Raw genomic sequence first — 22805 nt, forward strand, 5'->3', positions numbered from 1 at the left:
CGTGGATACCGCTTGAGATGTCCGTGCTTTAGTAGGTCCTAATGGACGGCTTTTTCAGAAGCCCCATGTACAAGTGAAGTCCCCAGAACTTGCCCAATCCTGCTGCGTCTACAGGGGTCCGCCTGTGGGATTGGGCATAAAATTATGTGGGGTTCTTAGTAATAGACTGTTGGGCATATAAATTTGTCTGGGAGACCATGAGATCTATAAAGTCATCAGTGAAGAAGAACTTGAAAAAGTCCATTTCATTGAGCCATGCTGTATTCAATTTTATCCCTGAGCTGCCCGTGTACTCTGGGATTTGGGGCTCATAAATGTCTGGTGTGGGAGTCCAAATGGGGTCACTTCGCTCGGGGGTTTCAACTGCGGTGGGGTCATTTCGCTCAGGGTTTCAACTGTAGTGGTGGTCCTGGGGCGTCTCCTAGGGGTTTCCTCTTCTTCATCACTGGATGAGGAGGTGGATAAATAAAACAGAGTCTCACCATCCGATGACTCTGTGTCGGAGGCAAGAAATGAATATGCCTCTTCAGCACTAAATGTCCGTTGGGACATGTTTGATTGCTTCCCTAGCTAGGAGCAATAGGCTGCTACCTAAACCAGCCCAAAAAATTGGTGTTTTTATAGAAAGAGTGGGCTTCCCTGAGACTAAACCTAACTAGGACGAGGGTTCCTAACACTAAACCTAACTAGATTTTATTTGAACTACCCTGAGACTAAATCTAACTACGGCGACTATTCCCTGACACTAAACCTAACTAGATTATTCCGAGCTTCCCTAACACTAAACCGAACTACAGTGACGGGTGCCTAACACTAAACCTAACTAGATTATTCCGAGCTTCCCTGACACTAAACCCAACTGCGGTGATGGATCCCTAACACTAGATCTAACTACGGTGACTGATTCCTAACGCTAAATTTCCTGACGCTATACCTAACTATGCTTTTTGACGGTTCCCTGACACTAACTAATCCTAATACTAAAAACTAACCAGTTAAATTGTCTAAATTAACGGGTTTTTTTTATATATATTATTGGTTTTATATATATTATAAAGGGAAAAAAAAATAATCCGCAGGGAACAAGAAATTGGTCCTGAAGGCTAAGAAGTGGTCAGTGATAGGAGATGACTGACCAAAAACGTGGGGGGAACACAAGGAGGAAGGGTACAGGACTGGGTAGTGGATAGAAGAGGTGGGATGCAGAAAAAAGTTGTTTTTTTAGACTTTTTTAGGACTTTGCTCTTCTCTCTCTATTCTCACAACCGCTCTGAATGCCTCACTATCTCCAACAGAGGCGTTCAGGGCAGGTGAAGCAGGATGTGATGAGCTGTGATAGCCTGCTGTCCGAAACAGAAGCTGTCACAGCTCGTGCACGCGACGGCGGAAAATGGAGCTGCATTTTCCGTGACGTACTATTCCGTCACTGAGAGCGAACGGGGCGGTCAGCATGACGGAATAGTATGTCACTGAGCGTTAAGGGGTTTTCCTATGAGAGACCTTTAGGACATATCCACAGGATACGTCATAAAATGTCAGATAGACGTGGGTCCCACTTCTGGGACCCGCACCTATCTCCAGAATGGGGCCCCCTAAACCCCATTCAGCCGATCTGTGTTGCGGCTGAACCAGGTGAATTTCGACCATAACATTTTTTATATGGTCGTGAGTTACGAAAACAGCGTATCTCGCTGAGCTACGCGGTTTCCGTAACCTCCCATAGAACGAAATGGTAGTTACGAAAACGGCGTAGCTCGGCTGATGTCGGAAAGGGTTTAATTTGGATTCAACTAGATCCAGCGGGACCACTGCCTTCTTCCATGAAGTGGCTACGGCAATCTCAGCCGCACATTATTATTTTTTTGTCTAGGAGATACTTTGGTTGCATTTATAAGAAAGTAAAGAGCTGTAGTTGTAAACAATCTGTTATTTTATTAAATGAACATCTAGATTTAGGCATCATGTACACGACCGTTGTTTTATTTTTGCGGATCCATGTGTCAGTTCCCCAAATTATAGAACAAGTCCTAATCTTGTCCGTATTTGCAGTCAGTCCATTCGCGTGTATAGGTCCAGAAAAAAAAAAAAACACCGGGCAGCACACGGAAGCCACTGGTATGAAGCCGAGCACCACAAAATGATATCTAACCACAAAACAGGTTATGTGCCCTTCTCTATGGCCTCATCAGCTCCATCATAACTGAACAACCAGCCGTTTCTTTACTTCTTTTCTTTGGACCATTTCCATGAACACTTTAGCTTCATACATTGGCACCGGTTCATCCAGATAAGGCCTAAAAAAAATTTAACAAAAGGAGGTAAATACGTGTGATACACATTTGTTATGTATCGTACAGAGAAATCAAAGGGACCCCTAGCAAAAGGTAGAACATGCCCCACTCCCCACTGAGAGCTCCACCAAACGTACTATGTACATAATATATCTGTGTAAGGCCCTGTTCGCATGGCGGATTTTGCTTGGCGGGTCCCTCCGCAAAATCCACTGCGGAATTATTCCTCCTCCCATTGACTTCAATAGGAGGTTCAGGCGGAATCTGCCTGCAGGACGCTTCTTATTCCCGCTAGCTGAAAAAAAATACATTCCGACTCCCATTGAAATTAATTGAAGGCAGAATTTTGCGGCGGAATCTTGCCCTAAGGGAGCACATTCTCTCACTTTATGAATGATAATTATGGCGGCATGCAGCCACTACTGGGGGTAACTAAGTACATATGGACTTTTACAGCTAGTAAAGGATTCATACGGACGGAACCCATCACACAACGGAGACAAACGGAAACCATTTGCACCGGATCCGTCACCATTGAAATAAATGGTGATGGAAACGGAAACCTATGGTTTCCGTTTGTGTCTGTTAGGGCTCCGTTCCGACGGAAAGGAGCCCTGACGTAGATGTGAACGCAGCCTTACAGAGAAGAGCCATGTACTATATTTTCAAAAAATGACCATGCCATACACATACCACTGCAGACCACGAATGGACGACAAAATCCAATGTAACAACCACCATTTCTGCCGATGTCTATGTAATGTTTATGTGCTCGCTGCACTAGAGCATTTCGGACCATGCTGGTAAATGGACATTAAACTGAAATTTCCTTACCTGAATATTCCACCTCCCAACTTGTCCATAACATCTTTCAGGATATGTGAGCATATAGTTAAGGATGTTTTCATTTTTGTCCAGAAACATAATATGTTGGTAGGTCACTCTTAAAGGGGTATTCCCAATTACAGACATTTATGAAATGTCCACAGCACGCTTGCTTGGTTGTTTCCATAACTCTCATAGAAGCGAATGGGGAGAGTCGGCGCCCATCTTACTAGGCAGGACGGTGGATGGGGAACCCCCATTATCGACATAGGACTGGGACCAGATATGCCATAAAGACCTGTGATGGGAAAACCCCTTTAACTCCATCCAGGCCCTAAGCAATTAGGTTTATAGAACAACTTAATTCCACATAAGTATCTATTAAAAAACAGCGCCACTCATGTCTATAGGATGTATTTGGTATTGCAGCCCAGCTCCCTTTTAAGTTAATGGTTCTTAATTGAAGTACAGGACCGGTCTCTGGGGTAAAAATAAAAGCATTTTCTCTAAACTTGTAGAACCCCTTTAAGATTTGTCACTGTTCAGATGTAGGATCCATAGTAAAAATTGTATTGGTTGCATTTTTGCATAGATCCACGTACAAAAATTCTTGGTTGACTACTGTAACGAACAGCAGCGACAATCCAGTTGCATCCACTTTTTTGGACCAAAGAAACAAATATTTCTATTCGTACAAAACGGTTGTTTTGTCAGCATAGACCAATCCAAAAAGTCATCATTGAAAAAAGCGGAGAATTGAATAAGAATGATCATGGGTTCTATAGATATTATCATTGTCGAGTTCCTATCTTAACATTATAAAGTAAGGATATGAAGATATTTTCCTTGTCGAGAACTAGACAGGCTCCAGGTTTCCTCATTGAGAAAAGAAAGTGATGCGCCCTTAAGAAAGAGAATAGTGCTGTCCGGCGGATCAAGCTGCAATCAGAGGAAAAAGAAAAAAATTATAAACATCCGGGACCGGATGTAAAATGTGGACCAGGCACCCCCTTCATCCCATGCGGTGTATAGTACGGTTGTCTTCTCATGTGGTTGAAGGGCTGTTGGGAGGCAGGTGTATGTGGTACAGATGTATTCAGCCACATGCAATAACTGGTGTCTGGTTACTCCCAAATCGCTAAAAACAAACCACCAGTCATATATTCCTCTGTGAAGTTGTAGCCTAAGGGCTCATTCAGACGAGCGTGTTCCTCTTCCGTGTGCGGTGCGTTGAAATAACTCGCAGCACACGGACCAATTCATTTCAATGGGGCTATTAAGAAACGCGTGAGTTTCCACGCAACAAGAGTCCGTTGCGTGAAACTAACTGCACTCGTCCTATATTGGTGCATTTTTTGCGCACCTAGTCGCCCATTGAAGTCTCTGGGTGCGTGAAAAACCACGGACAGCGCAAGGACGACATCCGTGTGCTCTCCGTGTTTCACGCATCAATTGCTAAAGAAATGCAGAGAAATAAAAAAAGGAAGAAGTGCTTGCACAGAGGTGATAAACGCATGCACACTGAGGCCAACACGCAACGCACACGGATGGCACACAGACCAAAAATGTAGGAAGAACGCGCCTTTTTTTTTTTTTTTTTTTTCACGCGCGCAAATCTAACACGCTCGTCTGGATGTAGCCTAACATCCTCCACGCAGATATGTAAATAAATCTCTCTCATCTCTCATATGAACGCTCGTTCCTGATCATTGCCCTGTGTATACAGGGCAACGATCAGCAGATGAACGAGCAAACGATCGTTTATCGGCGGATCTCAACTTTTATGCAGCATGAAATATTATCATTGTCGGCAGCGCATCTACCGGTGTAAACAGGGAGACGTGCTGCTGACAAGATAGAAATGTATGTGGACGAAAGATCGGAGTAACGAGCGCCTGTCTCCATACATCACTAATCATAGCTCCTGGTGAATGGAGCAAACGAGCGGCAATCAGTGAGCTGATCGGCGCTCATTGTTACGGCCAAAATTGACCGGTGTAAAAGGACACGCTCTCCCATGTCTATCCAGTTAAGTTGGTCATACACATAGATTGGCCCGAATGCGGCCGAATAATCATCCGTCGGATCGTCCGAAAGTGATGGGCTTCACTGAACGACGGATTTATCATAAATTACCCCATAAACTGACGTAAGTTGTGGCGCAAATCTACATCAGCTCATAGATTTGTATTTCTTTCGCACGGACAGCCAAATATATTAAGAGGTGTGCACCTCTTAATATATTTGGCGCATTTTCTGCCGACATACATTAGTTCAAAACTGGCGTTTGACACGCCAGCCTTAATAATTTCCCCCATTAGAATCCTTTTCATTCCATTCTACACCAGTTTGATTAGGAAACTGCCTCAGAACAACTTTATTTTTCCTAGTTCCGTCTAGTCCCTCATGTAAAACCTTACAAAATAAGAAAAAGAAATCCGGATATCCACAAATGATCTACAACTACAGACACGGGCTGGTTAGAATCGATACCTGAAGATCTTGTTCTCTGGTTACCCAGTGGCTTCCGACAGCGAGAAGTGAGAGGATTTCATGTTTGTGAGGCAGAAGCTTTGTCTTTGTAACAGAATGTTCTGAGTTGTAAAGTATCGCTGGAAAAAAAACAAACAACATTTATTTAGTCTGGCATAAAGATTTTTTTCAATGGGAACTGGTACGTAATTGGGTATTAGCGCGGCACAATGTGAGAACTTCACGATCGCTAATAAATGAGTTTTTTGCAGGCAGAAAAAAATCTGCCTCAAACTTGCCTCAGGAAATTTGAGGCAGATTTTGACCTGCCTGCGCTTTTTTGCCAAGGTTTTTGCGCGTTTTTCGCCTGCGGCCATTGAAGCTAACGGATCGTGGGCAAAAAACGCTGTGAAAACGGCCACAGGTTTTTTCTGCCTCCCCTTGATTTCAATGAGAGGACAAAGGTGGAACCGCGGCAAGAAAGGGCATGCCAAATCAATGGGGGGGGGGGCGATTTCGGAGGTTTTTTGGCATGGATCCCGACGCAGTTTCCGCATCAAAATCAGCTCCAAAAAACTCTGTGTTAACTGGGCAAAATACTGATTGCTACGTGCATTTCTAAAATAATTGCTAGAAGAATTCACCCCGATAAGCTGATTGGGGGCTCTGCTGCTGGGACCCCCCTCAATTAGTGGTTATCACTTTGGAAAAGGGCAGGTGAGTCTACATTTCATCACTGCCGGGGAGATTACACATGACATGGCACCCAATAAAATGAAGGCGCTATGTAATGCATGTATGATCCGTGTCCCCTACAGCTCTCCACAGGCCGCTCGGACCCTCTTATTTCAGAAGGCCCTAATTGGGGATTTGTAAAAGGAGTAGCCTAAAACAGACAACGCATTTCATGGAAAGAGACAGATGGCATCAGATATTGGAGAGCCGCCAATCCTACATACAGCTTGTTATATGGGGTATATCTGGATACTGCACCATTTCTTTATAAATAAAGATTACTCATTTTATAATTAAAAGTTAAAGGATTTTTCAATATACCTTTTGGATCAATTTCTCATGGTTTTCAAAATCTCTGCTTGCTGTCATTTAAAAAAACAAAACAAAAAAACAACACAACCGCTTTATTGTTTCGTTCCAGTGGATATAAAGCTTTCCTAGTCATGTGATGAACACCAGCTCTGATTACTGGCGTTCAAAAAAAACGACGTGTAAAAATGTCAAAAACGCTAATGTTTTTGTAAAGAGCTTTTTAAAATACAGGCGGTTTTTGCTGCATAATTTGGACTCCCTTTGACTATGGGAATTAGGCGCGTTTTACACGCCAGGAATTGTCCTGACGCTTCTTTTTTTTTTTTACACACGCAAAAAACGATTCGCATGCACTACAATGCGCTTTCCCATTGATGTCAATGGGAAGCTTGAAGAATGCGTTTGACGCGTTTTTCAGAACGTAAAATGTGTCCAAAACTTGTCGAATACACTTCATGTGAACAGGGCCTAACAAGCCGTGCACCTGTGTGTCCATCACATGACGAGGATGGATTTGTATCAACTGGAAGTAAACACTGAAGGATAGAAGGAAGAGAACTCAAACTGTGAGGAATTGATACAGAAAGTGTCATTGTACAAAGAAAAGAAACTTTATTTGCTAAAACCATAATACCAATTTAAAAAATCTCTTTAAGAGTTAAAGGGTTATTACCATCACAAAAAGTGATGGAATATCGGTAGAATATGCCATAATTACATGTTTAGAGGGAGTCCGACTGCCGGGACCCCCACCGATCTTGAGAAGGAAGTGGCACAGCGCTACAGCAGTGCTGTAGTAGTAGAATTGGAAGAAAAATGTATGAATATTCAGGGGAGCGCTACTAGTAAGTAAACGGTTAACAATGGTAAATTCCTTGATTTATTAAATATAGGCAATGCGTTTCGACACAGGACATGTGTCTTCGTCCTGTCCTGTGTCGAAACGCGTTGCCTATATTCAATAAATCAAGGAATTTACCACTGTTAACTGTTTACTTACTAGTAGCGTTCCTCTGTATATCCATACATTTTTCTTCCAATTCTACTATTACATTGCGGTACCACGTTTCCATGTTACCGGCATCCGGATTGGGGAGCAGCAGCTACTTGTTAAAATCCTTACATGCTTACATCAGTGTTGTACCTGACTTGTACAACCTGTAAAGGTGACCTTCCTTTATATTTGTTCCACCTTATCCATCAGGTTTATCTTGCACCATGTGGCGCTGTGTACTCTTGTTTTTCCCTTAGGTTTTACAGCAGTGCTGTGGCCCTTTCAATCTCAGGATCGGTGGGGGTCCCGGTAGTCGGACCCATACTAATCATAAAGAGATGACATTTTCTAGCGATATGCTCTCACACAGCTGATCAGTGGGGCTGCCAGGGGCAAGACTCCCGAGAAGAGGAACAGCTGTATGAGAAGAGCTTGTCCCAATCAGAAGAATCCTTTAAACGAAGGGTCTTTTTACACCGGCCCATTTTACACCGTTAGAACGAGTGCAGATCAACGAGACCGCTCGTTGTTTGGCGCTCGTTTGCTGCCAACAACGATAATATTTTCTGCTGCAAAAACTATACGATCAGCCGATGAACGAGGGTTTGCTTGTTTATCGTCTGATCATTGCCCTTTTTACAGGGCAGTGATCGGGAACGAGCGTTCTGTGAATTCCCGTTATCCCAATAATTGGCCCATGTAAAAGGGTCTTAACAACAAACCACAATATCAGGATTAGGGTATGTGCACACACACACTAATTACGTCCGTAATTGACGGACGTATTTCGGCCGCAAGTACCGGACCGAACACAGTGCAGGGAGCCGGGCTCCTAGCATCATAGTTATGTACGATGCTAGGAGTCCCTGCCTCGCTGCAGGACAACTGTCCCGTACTGAAAACATGATTACAGTACGGGACAGTTGTCCGGCAGAGAGGCAGGGACTCCTAGCATCGTACATAAGTATGATGCTAGGAGCCCGGCTCCCTGCACTGTGTTCGGTCCGGTACTTGCGGCCGAAATACGTCCGTCAATTACGGACGTAATTAGTGTGTGTGTGCACATACCCTTAGATATAGGAATACAGATGCAGTTTACTGACAGATATCACTGACCTCCAGCATCGGCGATGATGTCAAACCCCAGGCCCCCAGTCTCTTCCATGCCTTCCTCTGTCAGATTAACGTTGCCTTTAGACACATCTATAACACGAGCTGGAAAGACGACATCTGCTTATTTTGGACAGTTCTCAGACTTTTCACAGATTTACTGAACTATTCACAATTCCAATATGCACATGAAAGGCTGCAATTATATTGGGACATTTAAAGGGAAGGTGTCATGAATTTTTTTTTATCATATTGCTTTTAATATGATAACAAATTTAATTTATTTATATTCTTGTGTTGTACTTTTTACTTGTCTATGGGGGCTGCCATTTTTTTTTCATCTCTGTATGTGTCGATTAACGACACATACAGAGATGGAATACGGCACATACAGCCCCATAGAGAATGCGAACGGGAGCCGTTCCATTCTCAGAAGCGTACGCCGTCTGTGTGGGAACGGCGCATGCGCCACTCCCACGCAGACCAAAACGAAGCTCGTTCGCAGAGCGAAATCCGCCGCCATTTTCTTGTGGATCGAAAGCCGCTGCCGGATAGTAAGATGCCGACTTCTGGCCGCGGCTTCCGGCCGTATGTTCAAGGAAGCATAGGAGCAAGGAATAGGAGCGGAGGCGGCAGGAGCAGGTAATTTATGTTCGTGTATGTGATGTGTGTATTATGTTCGTGTCATACTGTCTGCTGAGCCCTATATCTAATCCTCCTACACTGTGCAGTCGCTCAGAAAATGGCGGCACACAGTGTAGGAGGTTTGAAGATTCAACCCCCTCCTTCTCCTGGCACTAGCCGGAATAAGGGAGGGGGGATTGTGTGAGGACACTAGAGAGAGTGTGTCTACCCCAAATTTGCAGCATAAAGCAATGAGGTTGCTTTACCACATTGACCATGCTGCAATTTTGGGAACTGCTCCCTCTAGTGGCCAGCACATGGAAATGTTATAAATTAGAATCTAATTTATAATATATCCTGACTTGTGAAAAAATTAAAACAAGGTGTAATCACTTAAATAATAATGGTTTAACTAAAAAAATAAAAAAAAATGTGCGACACATTCCCTTTAACGGCTGTTTATATAAAACATCACACCGTTTATATGCGGCTGTGTTCACACGTCTTTCATGAACTATCTACCAGAAGCACCAAACATATTCACAGGACACCATTCACACGGCGTATGCCAATAAGGGCGTCCTTCTAGCAAACGCCAGACCGGTATGCGTCGGAAACCCATTTAGCTGAATGGAACAGCATTCTACACTAGTCTATGCAGGCCTACAGTAAAAAACCACATGGTAAAAGTATTTTTTATATGGGCGACGTTTGCCACTTTATGCCTAAATTGTGGTATATGTCGCAGTCTTCCATCAGAAGTATACATTAGGAAATCCTCCTGACGTATACCTCCGATGGAAGACTAAATGTGCTGCCGACATGATGGAAATGTAAGAGGACAAACGATCGTAGTAAGGATCGCTCATCCCCATACATAACCAATCATTGCTCCTGGTGAAAGGAGCAAACGAGCGCCGATCAACGAGCTGCTGCATTGATCGTCGCTCGTTTTCACGGCCCATATGGGGCTGTGCTATAGGACTGTTAGCCTCATCAGTAATCAGAGAAGTAACTAGAAGTAATAGGTCCTCAAACACACATTTTCGACAGGTCCCTATCGTACCCCAAGAGATAATACACTGGAAAATCTCACCTACAGGGGGTCTTATTTTACCAAGGTACTGTTTGTCCTCCTCACTGTGTGCGGTTGTGATCACAGTGGCTCCTCTATGATGTGACAACTGAATAGCCAGTGTGCCAAAAGGCTGTAAGAAAAAAACCAAGAAAAACAATAGTAGATTTACGAAGCAAAATGAGCCAGAATTCTGTTGCAAATTGTGACCAATAAATGGGGAAAATGGCGTTCACCAAATGTGTTCTAGAAATTATTTATATCGAACAGTTTTGAAAAGTTCGAAAAAAAAATAATTTAAAAAATGAGGCGTGGTAAAATGCACCAAATGTATTAACGATGTGTGAAATTTTTGGTTGTAAAATTTTTTTTATGGAAATGTAATCCAGTCATAGGGTAGTCGAACATGTCCAAATTTATCATACCATGTGGGTCACGTACGTTTTTTAACAGTGTTAATAAATCTCCCTCCATTGTAACGTTATATTTGTGTTAATGGGATGTTAAGTTATTGTGCTCACTTTCATATAGAGTTAAAATAATATAATAAATTCCTTTGCTTGTCGCCTATGACACAATAGTCAACATATTCGATAATCTTCTAGATACAATGTACGTATATTGTCCCCTGCCAAAAATGCACTGAAGAGGAGGAGTAATACATACACTTGCACCGTCCGGGACTAGCACAAACTTTCCTGGTGCCAGGTGTGCCAGACTGTGTATTGCGGTATAGACGCATAATCCATCCCGTATTGTTCCTGCCGCCTCCACCCAACTCACCTTATCTGGTTTATGAACTGGTAAAAAAAAAAAAAAAAGACATAGGTAGAGGATTATAGTTAATGAATGAAGGGGTAGGGTATTTTAGGGGTTAGTGAAGGTTTCCTGTATGATCTCTGGGGGTTTGGACTGGTTTAGCAGTTAATACCTAGTATCTCTGCTGATCTACTGTAGGATGATGAAGGGTTAAATCGATGTTTATTATCCTTGGTGGTCTGGGAATGTTAGGGGTTAATATTTAATCCCCTACTTCCCTTTACACAACATTTCCATTAAATGATTTAATTCAGTCTGCCAGCAGCGGATACTAAAAAGGAGCTCTCATTGAACTCAATATTAAATCCGTATGCACAGAGCTCCCCCTAGTGGTGACCAAGCTTTTTCATTTAAAGCAATGTTTTGTGCTGAACTGTTCAGAGAGAGGACTCCGCGTACTAATATGGTCCATGATAGTATATAAAAAAAAAATGGATGTAACTCGTTAAAGTCATAGTTGCCAACATTTGGGAAAAAAATTCCAGGGTATTTTAGGGTGTGGCTAATGCAGCATGGCTTTTCCCCAGAATTCTGCATACAAACAAACATTTCTGCACTAGTTTGCCTGACAACTACTATGGTGACCAATATATCTCTCCTTTATGTGGTTGTATAGAGGCAGGTGATATCTCACTTTATCACTAGGGCTAGGTGATACGTGTTGACCAGTACTGGTAGTGTAAAAACATTGTCGATTGTGCCGCACTCCGTGCCCCTTGTAGATGGTGCCACACACTGCCACCTGCAGATAGTGCCACACGGCCCCCCTATAGAAAGTGCACGGGCACAACCCAATCAAATATAAAAACTTATACTCGATCCTTTGCGAGGACGCAGATACAATTGAATACGACAGTTGCCAGTTCCGGGACAGTAATTTGTCAGGATTGTCTCTGTAAATTTGGGACAGTCCCGACACATTCGTGACTGTTGGCCAATATGTAAAGTATGTGGAATTATTTTAGCTTACACGGTGGACTGCAGTATATACAGTGACGGATCCTCATAAGGGCGGCACAGTGCTAGCGACAGCCACATTTCACTTGTATCTGCGTCCTCAGGACACAGATAAAAATGAATACTATAGGCTGCAGGGCACTATAGGCCTGAAGCCTATAAGGCACTGGGAAGACTCCCTGCACAGGCCGGCGTGATTAAATCACTGCATCACGCGGGTCTGCACAAGCGTCCCGCCCGGAGGATGTGCAGCGCTCAATCAGTCGCGGGAACGGGGCAAGGTAAGTACAATATTTTTTTTTCCGGGGGCTATGTTTCAATATACAGGCGGGGGGATTGCTGCGTAGCACTATATACAAGGGGGGCTTTGTGGCACTATATACAAGTTACAGGGTTGCTGTGTAGCACTGTATAAAAGGGGGAGCTGTGTGGCACTGTATACAAGGGAGGGGGAGCTGTGTGGTACTGTATACAAGGGAGGGGTAGCTGTGTGGCACTATCTACAGGGGGTCTGTGTGGCACTATCTACAAGGGGGGCTGTGTGGCACTATATATAAGGCATGCTGTGTGGCACCATTTACAAGAGGAGGAAGGCTGTGTGGCACCATCTACAGGGGGCTATCTACAGGGGGCTGTGTCTGATGCCATCTATAGGGGCGGTGTGTGTGATGCTATCTACAGGGGCTGTGTTTGGCACTATGTACAAAGGGCACTGTGTATGTGGTGCTTTACTTTACAGTGTTTGACCCAATTTTATTCCGGGTCGCAGTGTATGGTGCGATTATATTTAGGGGCAGTGTGTGTGGCACCATGAGAATTTTATCTTCGTTTATAGGTGTGGAAATGTTGGAAAAGTGAGGAGCCGAAGACATCTCAGTGGCAAATTCTGCAGAAATGGGTCGTGGGTGGGAGAAGTCGTTATGAAGTCTGGACCGGATGGAGAAGAAAAGAGGAAAAAAAAAAGCTACTAGAATCTGAGACGTCGTTACCGGTGAGTCACTAGATTTATAGAGAAACGGTCACCTCTCCTGACATGTTTATTATAGGAAATCCTTGAATTTCACAAAAAGTTTTTGTGCAGTCCAGGACTGATAGACAAATGCGTGTTACCATTCCCCTCGTCAGGAGGATGCGTCCCAGCACAGTGTAATACTGTCAGCATGTAGGGACACAGCCCTTTGACAAGGGGAATCGTAACACCCATTTGTTAAGGCTTGCACAAAAAGGTAGTGTTAAAAATAGTTATGGCGCGGCAGTGGGAAAGGGGGGCCCAAGTTTGGGTAACAGTCTAGGGCCTTTGGTCTACTTAATCCGCCACTGAATATATATGACAGTCCACAAGCACAATACATGATGTAAAATGCTGCGTTTAAGGATTTCATGTCAGGGAAAGATGGACCTGGATAGGAAAGACAGAGAAGGACAGGGGTGCTGGAACAGGAAGCACAGGATACAGCAGAAGAGGGAAAACAAGGCGCAGACACAATGCTGACACACAGGAAGGATGAGATTGTACTTTCACGGAGAGAAAACAATGACGATAAACGGTAAAAATCAGAACCGGTGATGTGTGGTCTAGGCTTCCATGGATTTGTCTTCTGCAGATATTACGTTGTATATTTTGCAGTTTATTTAGTTTGATGGCAAAGTTTATCTTAATACATTATTAGAATACAAAACCTGATCCAGCAGCATTAAAGGGGTTCACCCAGAATCGACAATTATAACCTATCAACAGGATAGGTGATAATTGTCTGATTTCTGGGGGCCCCACCGATCGCGAGAATGGGGCTCCCGAACCTTCAGATACTCCTCACTACACCCAACACAGTGAGGAGGAACTTGAACAGGGCAACGGTTAAGACGCTCTATTCAATATCTATGAGAATGATGGAAAGAGTCGAGCACTGTTCTCGGCTATCTCAGCCATTCCCATAGACTTTGAATGGAGCGGCAGCACGCATGCTCCACTGCTGCTCCATGCAATGTCCTCTTCATTGTGCTCGAGCAGCGAGTAGGAACTGGGGGTTTCGAAACCCCTGTTCTCATGATCGTTTGGAATCCCTACGGTGGGGCTCCCAGAGATCAAACAATTATTTCTGATCATACGGCCAGGTAATAATTGTCGATTCTGGTAATACCCCTTTAACGTTTTGAATCAGTATGATTGTGAATAGCAGTATTGGTGATTTTTAATAGCAGTATTGGACCTGGAGATCATGTGAACGTCGGGTGCCCTCTGCATGGCAGGGCTGCTTGGTCTTAGACCCAGATGAGCTCTGCTTGTGACTGTTGTAGCAATATAGGGCCGTTTTCAATTGCTCCTATGGACGCCCCAGTTACAGTAAAAAAAACTCCACTGTAAAAACTTAAAGGAGTTATTCAGTATACAAAACCCATTTATATATCTATTGAGGAATTCAGAGTGCTCTATTCAGGATCCTCGTCTCTTGGCCAGAGTGGAAAGCGGATACCAAGAGCGTCTCACGTCCTGGAGGACCTGTCCGGTCCTGTATTACAGAGTCAACTCATTGATATGAAAGTGCACTATGTAATGCTTCACTTCCCCTGTGGTGGTGCTGCAGGAAAACGTAACACTTTCTGTCTGGTTTCCAAATAGATTACAGATAACAATTTTAACACTTTTAGCGCAAATTTGCTAAATTAAAGATCACTCTTATGTGTATGGACAACTACTCTCCCTTTAGGACCTTACCTAAGTGATGTTCATGTACCCAGATGACGTCACAAAGACCAGACTCTTCAAAATCAAGAGGCAAAATTCCTATAAGACAAAATAATAATACACCTCACTTGAATGTATTTTATAGAGGCCCGTCTTCCCTTCCCCTCTCAACTGAATTAAGCCATACCGACTCAAAGTCTTATCATTTACCTAAATGAAATTGGTAACCACCAAAAATGAAGACCTGAAGATCAGTATTTCCAGACATTTGATATAAGAGATCTTGTAACTAATCTCCCAGATTCAAGTAAAATCTACCTAAAATTGTGGTCTGCCTTGTCTGAATATGACATATGAACCCACCAAATAGGAATGGAAATCCTTGTCACAAAAATGCGAATATGGTGATCCTCTTTGTGTCAGAGGTTTCCAATGATGAAACATGTGGATTTCCCCTTTAAATTGTAACTAAACCACTAAAAAACTTTTGACATGTCAGAAGTTTTGATTGACAAAACGGCAGTAGCGATTAAGCCGAGCGAGTGGTGTATGGACTCAAACTTTCTTTTAAGCCTGTACAGTGCTCAGAGGAAAGCCGTTTGGAAACAAGGCGGCACAGCACCAACCCAAGCACTTCTGCCTTGTTTTAGCGATTGGCGGGGGTCTCCGTGCTCGGACCCCCACCCCGATCAAAACTTCTGACATGTCACTATGACATTTCAAACGTTTTTTAAAGGTTTAGTTACACTTTAAAGGCTATGTACACATTTGCAAGCAATTTTTTGTTTATTGCTCCAACAAAAAGAGACGTTATTAAGACGAGGGAGAGACATAACACATGACTCCAGGATCAGACTACACAGGGTTTGCTTGAAGTCCGTAACCATAGACACATAGGTCTGCATAGGAGCTGTATACACAAAGCGGTAGGAGATTTTTAAACAAGACTATTCTGTCGTTTTCACACACACTGTATTTGTTGCTGAATGTTAAGCCAAAGCCAGAAGTGATTTCAAAAGGAATGGGCAATATTAAGGAAAAACGTATACCGGTACTTCTCCTTCCTCCTTGATTAACTTCTGCTCAAACATTCGCATCGAAATCGGCAACAAATTTGCAATGTGTGAATCCAGCATTTGATTCCACACATCAGCGCTAAATCAAGTATTTAAAGAGGCTCTGTCACCAAATTCTCAAATCCCTATCTCCTATTGCATGTGATCGGCGCTGCAATGTAGATAACAGTAACGTTTTTTGTTTTTTTTTTAAAACGTTCATTTTTGGCCAAGTTATGAGCAATTATATATATATGCAAATGAGCTTTGGAATGGACAACTGGGCATGTTTTTATTCGTATGTCCAACTGGGCATGTATTGTGTTTTTAACTGGGCGTGTTTACTTGTTTCACTAGCTGGGCGTTGTGGAGAGAAGTGTATGATGCTGACAAATCAGTGACCAATCAGCATCATGCACTCCTCTCCATTCATAAAAACACAGCAGCATCACGTTCTTATTAGAACGATGTTCAGCCACATACACAAGTGTCCTGATAATGAGTACACATGACCTCCAGCCTGGACGTCATGTGTATTCAGAATCCTGACACTTCTGAATCCTTTCTGTGAGATTTCCAGCAAGGGAAACGAAATCTCGTTTACCTCGTAATCTCGCGAGATTACGCGCGGCTTGCTGGAATCTCACAGAAAAGATTCAGAAGAGTCAGGATTCTGAATACACATGACGTCCAGGCTGGAGGTCATGTGTATTCATTATCAGGACACTTGTGTATGTGGCTGAACATCGTTCTAGTAAGAACACTATGTGCTGTGTAAATGAATGGAGAGGAGTGCATGATGCTGATTGGTCACTGATTGGTCAGCATCATACACTTCTATTCACAACGCCCAGTTAGTGAAACAAGTAAACACGCCCAGTTAAAAACACAATACACGCCCAGTTGGACATATGAATAAAAACACGCCCAGTTGTCCATTTCAAAGCTATAAAATAGCTCATAACTTGGCCAAAAATGAGCGTTTTAAAAAAAAAAAAAAAAAACTTTACTGTTATCTACATTGCAGCGCCGATCACATGCAATAGGAGATAGGGATTTGAGAATCTGGTGACAGAGCCTCTTTAAAACAATAAACTCTTATTGAGGTGCACTTACCTACGACATCATCATCTGGCTTAAAGAAGGACACTTTACATCCCACTAGAAGAAATAAAAGATATGCTTACGATGTTTTCTTGCTTATATATTGATACATATTATCAGGTAAAAATTGGGCACACTTCCTAACACTGGTGTAGGACGCAGCTACGGACCAAAAGCTGGTTGCACCTAGTGTTGCATACCTCCCAACCGTCCCGCATTCCGCGGGACAGTCCCGTATTCCGGGCGATGTCCCGAGCAGTCGGTGGTATGTCCCAGTGTCAACTGTATCTGCGACCTCAGGACGCAGATACAATTGAATCCAATACTGAAGCAATGTCTGAAGCGGCCGTGAGCAGCTCGGTGTGAGAGGCGCGATGCAGTGACGTCATCACGCCTGACTATGCCGAGCCACTCACAGCATAGAGCGGAGGAGCAGCAGGATCTCCTCCACTCACCGTGGGAAGTATTTTTTTATTAGGCACTATGGGGCATTATACTGTAGGGGCACCTGCTAAAGAGGCATTATACTGTATGGGGGCAGCTATGGGAGCATTATACTGTATGGAGGCATTTGATTTGTGTGGGCATTATACTGTATGGGGGCAGCAATGTGAGCATTATACTGTGTGGCCTGTACTGGGTGTGTATGGGCCGGGATCAGAGGCGTGGCTTAACGGAAAAAATTAGCAGCGGTGCGCTCTTGACACTGCTTGAAAGTTGGGAGGTATGGTGTTGTTCGCGGTTACTTTCTGCACAGTTCAATAGGTTTGTCCATCTTGGACAAACCTTTTTAGTTAGAAGAGTCTCCTAATGATATGCTGTTCACAGGATGTCCCCCAGCAATCTAAAGTAATCTGTGGGGAAACCAGGAAGTAAATGTTTAATTTCCCTGCAGCACCATCACAGGGGAAATGAAGAATTACACGGTCTCTATTTAAATCATGTAATGCACAGATGTGCAGGTCCTCCAGCGCAAAAGACGTTCTTTGTAGCTGCTCTCCACTATGGTTAATAGATGAGGGCGCGGAACGTCCCCCTTCCCCCTCAATTAACTTAGGATTCTTTAATGGGAGCATTTTAAAATGTGTTTCCTAAAATCGGACAGCCTGTTTCTGCAAGTTCCCATAAACTAAAATGGAGAGTGCTGTTTACATGCATGGCCGAGTGCCCCTTACTTCTTCACCCCTGTACAGCCAGCTCATGCACGAGACACTCGTTCTCCTGATAGGTAGGGGTTCTAGCGGAATACCCCTTTAATGTAACAATGTTTATTGGTTGGTAAGAGTTATCTTACAGACACAGATTTCCTGTATGGGCACAAATTATCGTTCGTATTGGCCACAATATCCATTCATCAGTGGCGGCTTTACAGACTGGATCATTATATGCCCTCTCGGAGGCTGGCATAAAGGGGGTGATGGGCAAAAACTGCAAAGAGAGACCTGGACCAATAGACAATAGCAGCACGTTTCTCCTTTACTAGATCCTATACATCTATCCCACAATGCCTTATTTTTATAGAGCTAAAAGGTCATGTGACACAAATCCGCTCTTGATTTTCGCTCCAATAGAAGTAAATAGGAAAAGTTGCACAACAATTGAGCCTCACTGATCCCCATTCACTTCTGTAGGAGAAAGACTGTTGTCCATATGACTCATGTGCATTCAGTATCCATCTAACCAAGGCCATAATCTTCCCATCCCCAGAAAAAAAGACAGATAGAAAGTAATTATACCCAATGCACTATAATGCGTAATATTCATCACCACTCACCTTCCAGAATGACTCCAGATATATCTCTTCCCACTGGTACATATTCTTTGCTTTTATATAATGCGGAGATGAGCTACATATGGGTAAACACAGCAAAGAGTAACACGAGATTATATATATATACACACACACAATTTGCAGTCACAGGCGTTCTTGCACCTGTATACACGTTTTGTATCATTTAGTTGGAATGTGCTGTTCAAACTTTTGTTGTGTTTATGTGATCCATATATGTGGGGTTAGTGACTGCCTCCACTTGTTGTTCTTGCACTCTTCCCATTCTGCCCTGGGTGATTTTAATTAGTTTAATGCTGGTTCCTACCATCCCCAAGTATATGTAGGCTTAGTCCCAGTTCTGGGTGTATGTGCAGCGTAGTTTCCCAGCCCATAGAGGTCGCCTTGTCGTGGCAGGTGGGCTCACACAATTTGATCAAAATGTGCGCTAAGAACCTCCCTATTGTAAGTAGATTTAGCAGTAATGCATATTTAGTGGCTTAAGTGGCATTAGTGTTCGCAGTGTGCGGTCGCCATTTTCTTGTGTGAGATATATATATATATTTTATACCCCTCCAATATACTGAGAAATTGGTCATGAAGATGTAGCTGGCGTGTTTTCAATACACTGCTATAGTATTTCTGCGGGTTCAATGCACAATGGGTTACATAGAAGGAAGGTGCTCAAGTGTTGTCACCCGTTGCACCCATTTTTAGACAATGGGTCAAACATAATAAGGTGTGGGGTATTAAAAAAAAAAAAAAATCAAAATAACGTCACATCTGGAACCCAAATCCGAAGACGTTGTGATCCATCTCCTGATCCATCTTCTACTCGGCCTGTTATGAGTTCCTATATATGTATTACTCAGTACCCCTCCCTGTGCATAGGTAACATTAAAGAACATTAAAGCATGGTGCGTACCTTTGTATTGATCGGAGTCAGGGCGCAGGCTTTCACTTGAAGTTTCACGTGATAGTCACTGGGTGATGAGGCAGGTTCCTTAGGCACATGAAGAAATCTTGAAGTTATATAAATCATGGTGGAATTGCATAAATGATCATAGTAGCAACATAAAACCAGCTGCCACCTTCGGAAGTATTGTACAACAGGGTGAACAGAGCCTTAAAGGGGTTGTCCAGTTTAGAAATCCCATCTTCTTACACCTTATTAGAGAAATCTGAATTAATAGATGGGGTCCTCATATAACTTGGTCAGAGTGGAGAGCAGTTACAAAGAGCGTTTCTCGCTAAGGGGGACCGGTCCTGTATTACACACCCAACCCATTGATGTGAGAGCACTGTGTAATGCTTAATTTCCCCTGTGGTGGTGCTGCAGGGAAATAGAACACTTACTGCCAGGTTACAGGTGATCGCTGCTGATCCTAGCAGGGGAACACTTTGTGACAAGCGGGTTCAGGCAACTTATATGTTCTGTATGGCCAGCTTTACTTTATGCCCGCTTCTCTTGCCAATACCAAGGAAGGGATGCAGGACTACCGGGATGCATGACTACCCATATAACAAATACTCTATCAGTCATTACTAATTACTAGGTGGGCACCATGTTGAGGAATATGGCACATGTTGCATTACTCTTACTGAAAGGTGCATCAGTCTTTGTAAATGACCCCCTACATGTTTTTTTTGCTTATAGATTGAGCTCGCCCAGGACTGGCAGCTGCACCCACTGCAGACACACAGGAAGGAGAATGCCCAGGTTTGGACACGGCTATTGGGCCACGTTCATCAATAGCAGAACATCTCCACTATAGGGATGGCCTAAAATCTGCAACAAATACGCCACATGAGAACGAGGCCTTACAGGACTTTTCCTCGGCTTAACGGCGGATTCACACGACCATGAATTGAAGTCAATGGGTGCGTGAAAACCACGCAGGTCGCACGGAAGCACTTCCGTGCGAACTGGCTGTTTTGCGCACCAGCTGTCAAAAGGATGAATGTAAACAGAAAAGCACCACGTGCTTTTCTGTTTACAAACATCCAAATGGCGTGTCATAATGATGGCGGCTGCGCGAAAATTTCGCAGCCGCGCATATGCTGCTGCCACACGGAGCAGGTAAGTGGCTTTTGCGCAGGCAAAACTGCCACGGTCGTCTGAATCAGGCCTAATAAAGGTTCCCTTGTTGTCTCTGCAGGGGAAGTCCAAAGGGGGAGAGCAATATGCTCAAATACAAGAATGGGATTCTGTAGAAACCAGTTGCGATTATTTACTCTGTATACATAACATAGGTGGAAATTTATCAATAGAATTGCGTCCGTTTTTGGCTTAAAAATTAGCAAATCATGGCAAACCCTTTAATTGCGACTTTTCTTGGCACTAGCCAGTTTTGAAAAGTGCCGCGAAAATCAGGTGGGGTTTACCGGGAGCAGCTGATACCGCCACCGTTTGACAGATCTATTAACACTAAAGCCAGAAAATTGACCAAATATTAGTGCAAATAGCAGGATAGATTTCATTTTAGGTTTAGTACAGTCCAAAATGTGGAAAATGTATTATTAAAAGGCGTGCGCCTTTTAATGCATTTGGTGTAATTTTCATCAATGCATTTTTTTTTACACTGGCGTCTGAAACGCCAGTTTTAATAAATCTGCCCCATAATGCCCTATATAAAATACATGTAAATAAATAACATATACATAACGCTAAATGAATACATACATTTTCCTGAAACACAAAGGTCTCCTCATCCTGGGAGGGGGTAAGTCTGTAATACAGCCCTTTCATGATGACCTGAGACACAAAGAATACCATCAGGAAGTGTGCTAGGTACAAGAAAGATTCAACATGGAGGCACAGACGACTGACAGATCCACTATGGCCAATTTGCAAAACAAAAATGCAACCAATTTTGGCCTTAAAGGGGTTTTACTACCAAATACAAGGACAGTCCGGCTCCATTCAAAGTCTTATGGGGCTGACAGAAACAGCCGAGCCCTATGCTTGGCTGTTTTCGTCAGCCAGATAGACTGTGGCGATTGGACAGTGGCGACCCGCACGATCCAGCAGGATTCACCTATCCAGTTGATTAAAACACAATTCCAGAATTGCTAATTCTTTTTGTTTTTTCTTTTACAGCGTTCATTGTATGAAATTAATATTGTGTCCATTTTATCATGAGAGTCGTTAAGAACGCGGTGATATCAAATACGTATTTTTTATTTACACTCTTTTCCCAAAATAAAGGACTTTGTATGAGGGAAAAAGGCGATTTTTTTTTTTTTTTTACTAATATTTTTCCTAATTTTTTTTTAGTCCCACTATGGGACTTGAACATCTAATCTTCTGATCGCTCATATAATACATTGCAATAATGTGTCAGTGTCAAACTGACAGGCAACCTATTAAGGCCTAATAGGGGCCATTGTTAGACCCCCTCCCCCCCCCCCCCCGGCTGCCGTAGCAATCCATCGATATCCTGCGATCATGGGGTACCGATAGGGTGACAGAGGGAGCCTTTTCTGTTTAACTACTTAGATACCGCAGTCAGCGTTGACTGCAGCATCTAAGGGGTTAAACGTCTGGGAATCCCGGCCATTAGGGCGAGGGGTTGGCTGTGTATTACAGCTGTCAGTCGCAAGTAGTGGTGCTGGATCAGCTCTCGAGCCCACGGCATCACAGCGCCATAATACTATGGTGGCTCACATTAAGGCTCAATGCACACGATGCGTATTACGTGCGGTTTTGCAGTCCTGAGGAAAAACACACCAAAACCCGCAGCATGACAACGCACCGATTTATGCATTAAAACCGCACCTAAAAAAGAATAGAAAAATGCACAATTAGGTGCAGTTTTTACGCGTGAATTTTCAGCGTTTTCGTGCGTATTTTCTGCAGTCAAATACGCAACGTGTGCATGTAGCCTGAAGCGGTTATCCAGGATTTAAAAAAAAAATATGGCTGCTTTCTTGCAAAAACAGTGCCACAGCGGTCCACAGGTTGTGCGTGGTATTGCA

At 43.3% G+C, this 22805-nt stretch overlaps 1 protein-coding gene across 6 annotated transcripts in view; it reads right to left on the minus strand.

Annotated features, from left to right (window-relative positions):
• Nucleotides 1-1907: 1907 nt before the first annotated feature.
• Nucleotides 1908-22805, minus strand: part of CRYZL1 (crystallin zeta like 1) — a 34795-nt gene continuing 13897 nt past the window's right edge. For 5 of the 6 annotated variants that reach the window (XM_075854580.1, XM_075854582.1, XM_075854581.1 and 2 more), the window contains 10 exons: nucleotides 21511-21582; nucleotides 19753-19830; nucleotides 18834-18906; nucleotides 17072-17116; nucleotides 14931-14999; nucleotides 11105-11238; nucleotides 10460-10571; nucleotides 8746-8844; nucleotides 5610-5728; nucleotides 3907-4055 (listed from right to left, as the gene is read on the minus strand). In XM_075854580.1, coding sequence (XP_075710695.1) covers nucleotides 3933-4055; nucleotides 5610-5728; nucleotides 8746-8844; nucleotides 10460-10571; nucleotides 11105-11238; nucleotides 14931-14999; nucleotides 17072-17116; nucleotides 18834-18906; nucleotides 19753-19830; nucleotides 21511-21576 — 918 coding nt within the window. In that variant the 5' untranslated portion in view covers nucleotides 21577-21582 and the 3' untranslated portion in view covers nucleotides 3907-3932. Of the gene's footprint in view, nucleotides 2295-3125; nucleotides 3172-3906; nucleotides 4056-5609; nucleotides 5729-8745; nucleotides 8845-10459; nucleotides 10572-11104; nucleotides 11239-14930; nucleotides 15000-17071; nucleotides 17117-18833; nucleotides 18907-19752; nucleotides 19831-21510; nucleotides 21583-22805 lie in introns of those variants that run through there. The other variant, XM_075854584.1, reaches the window with a different exon arrangement.

Source organism: Rhinoderma darwinii, chromosome 2 (genome assembly GCF_050947455.1).
Source record: "Rhinoderma darwinii isolate aRhiDar2 chromosome 2, aRhiDar2.hap1, whole genome shotgun sequence".
Taxonomy (NCBI): domain Eukaryota; kingdom Metazoa; phylum Chordata; class Amphibia; order Anura; family Rhinodermatidae; genus Rhinoderma; species Rhinoderma darwinii.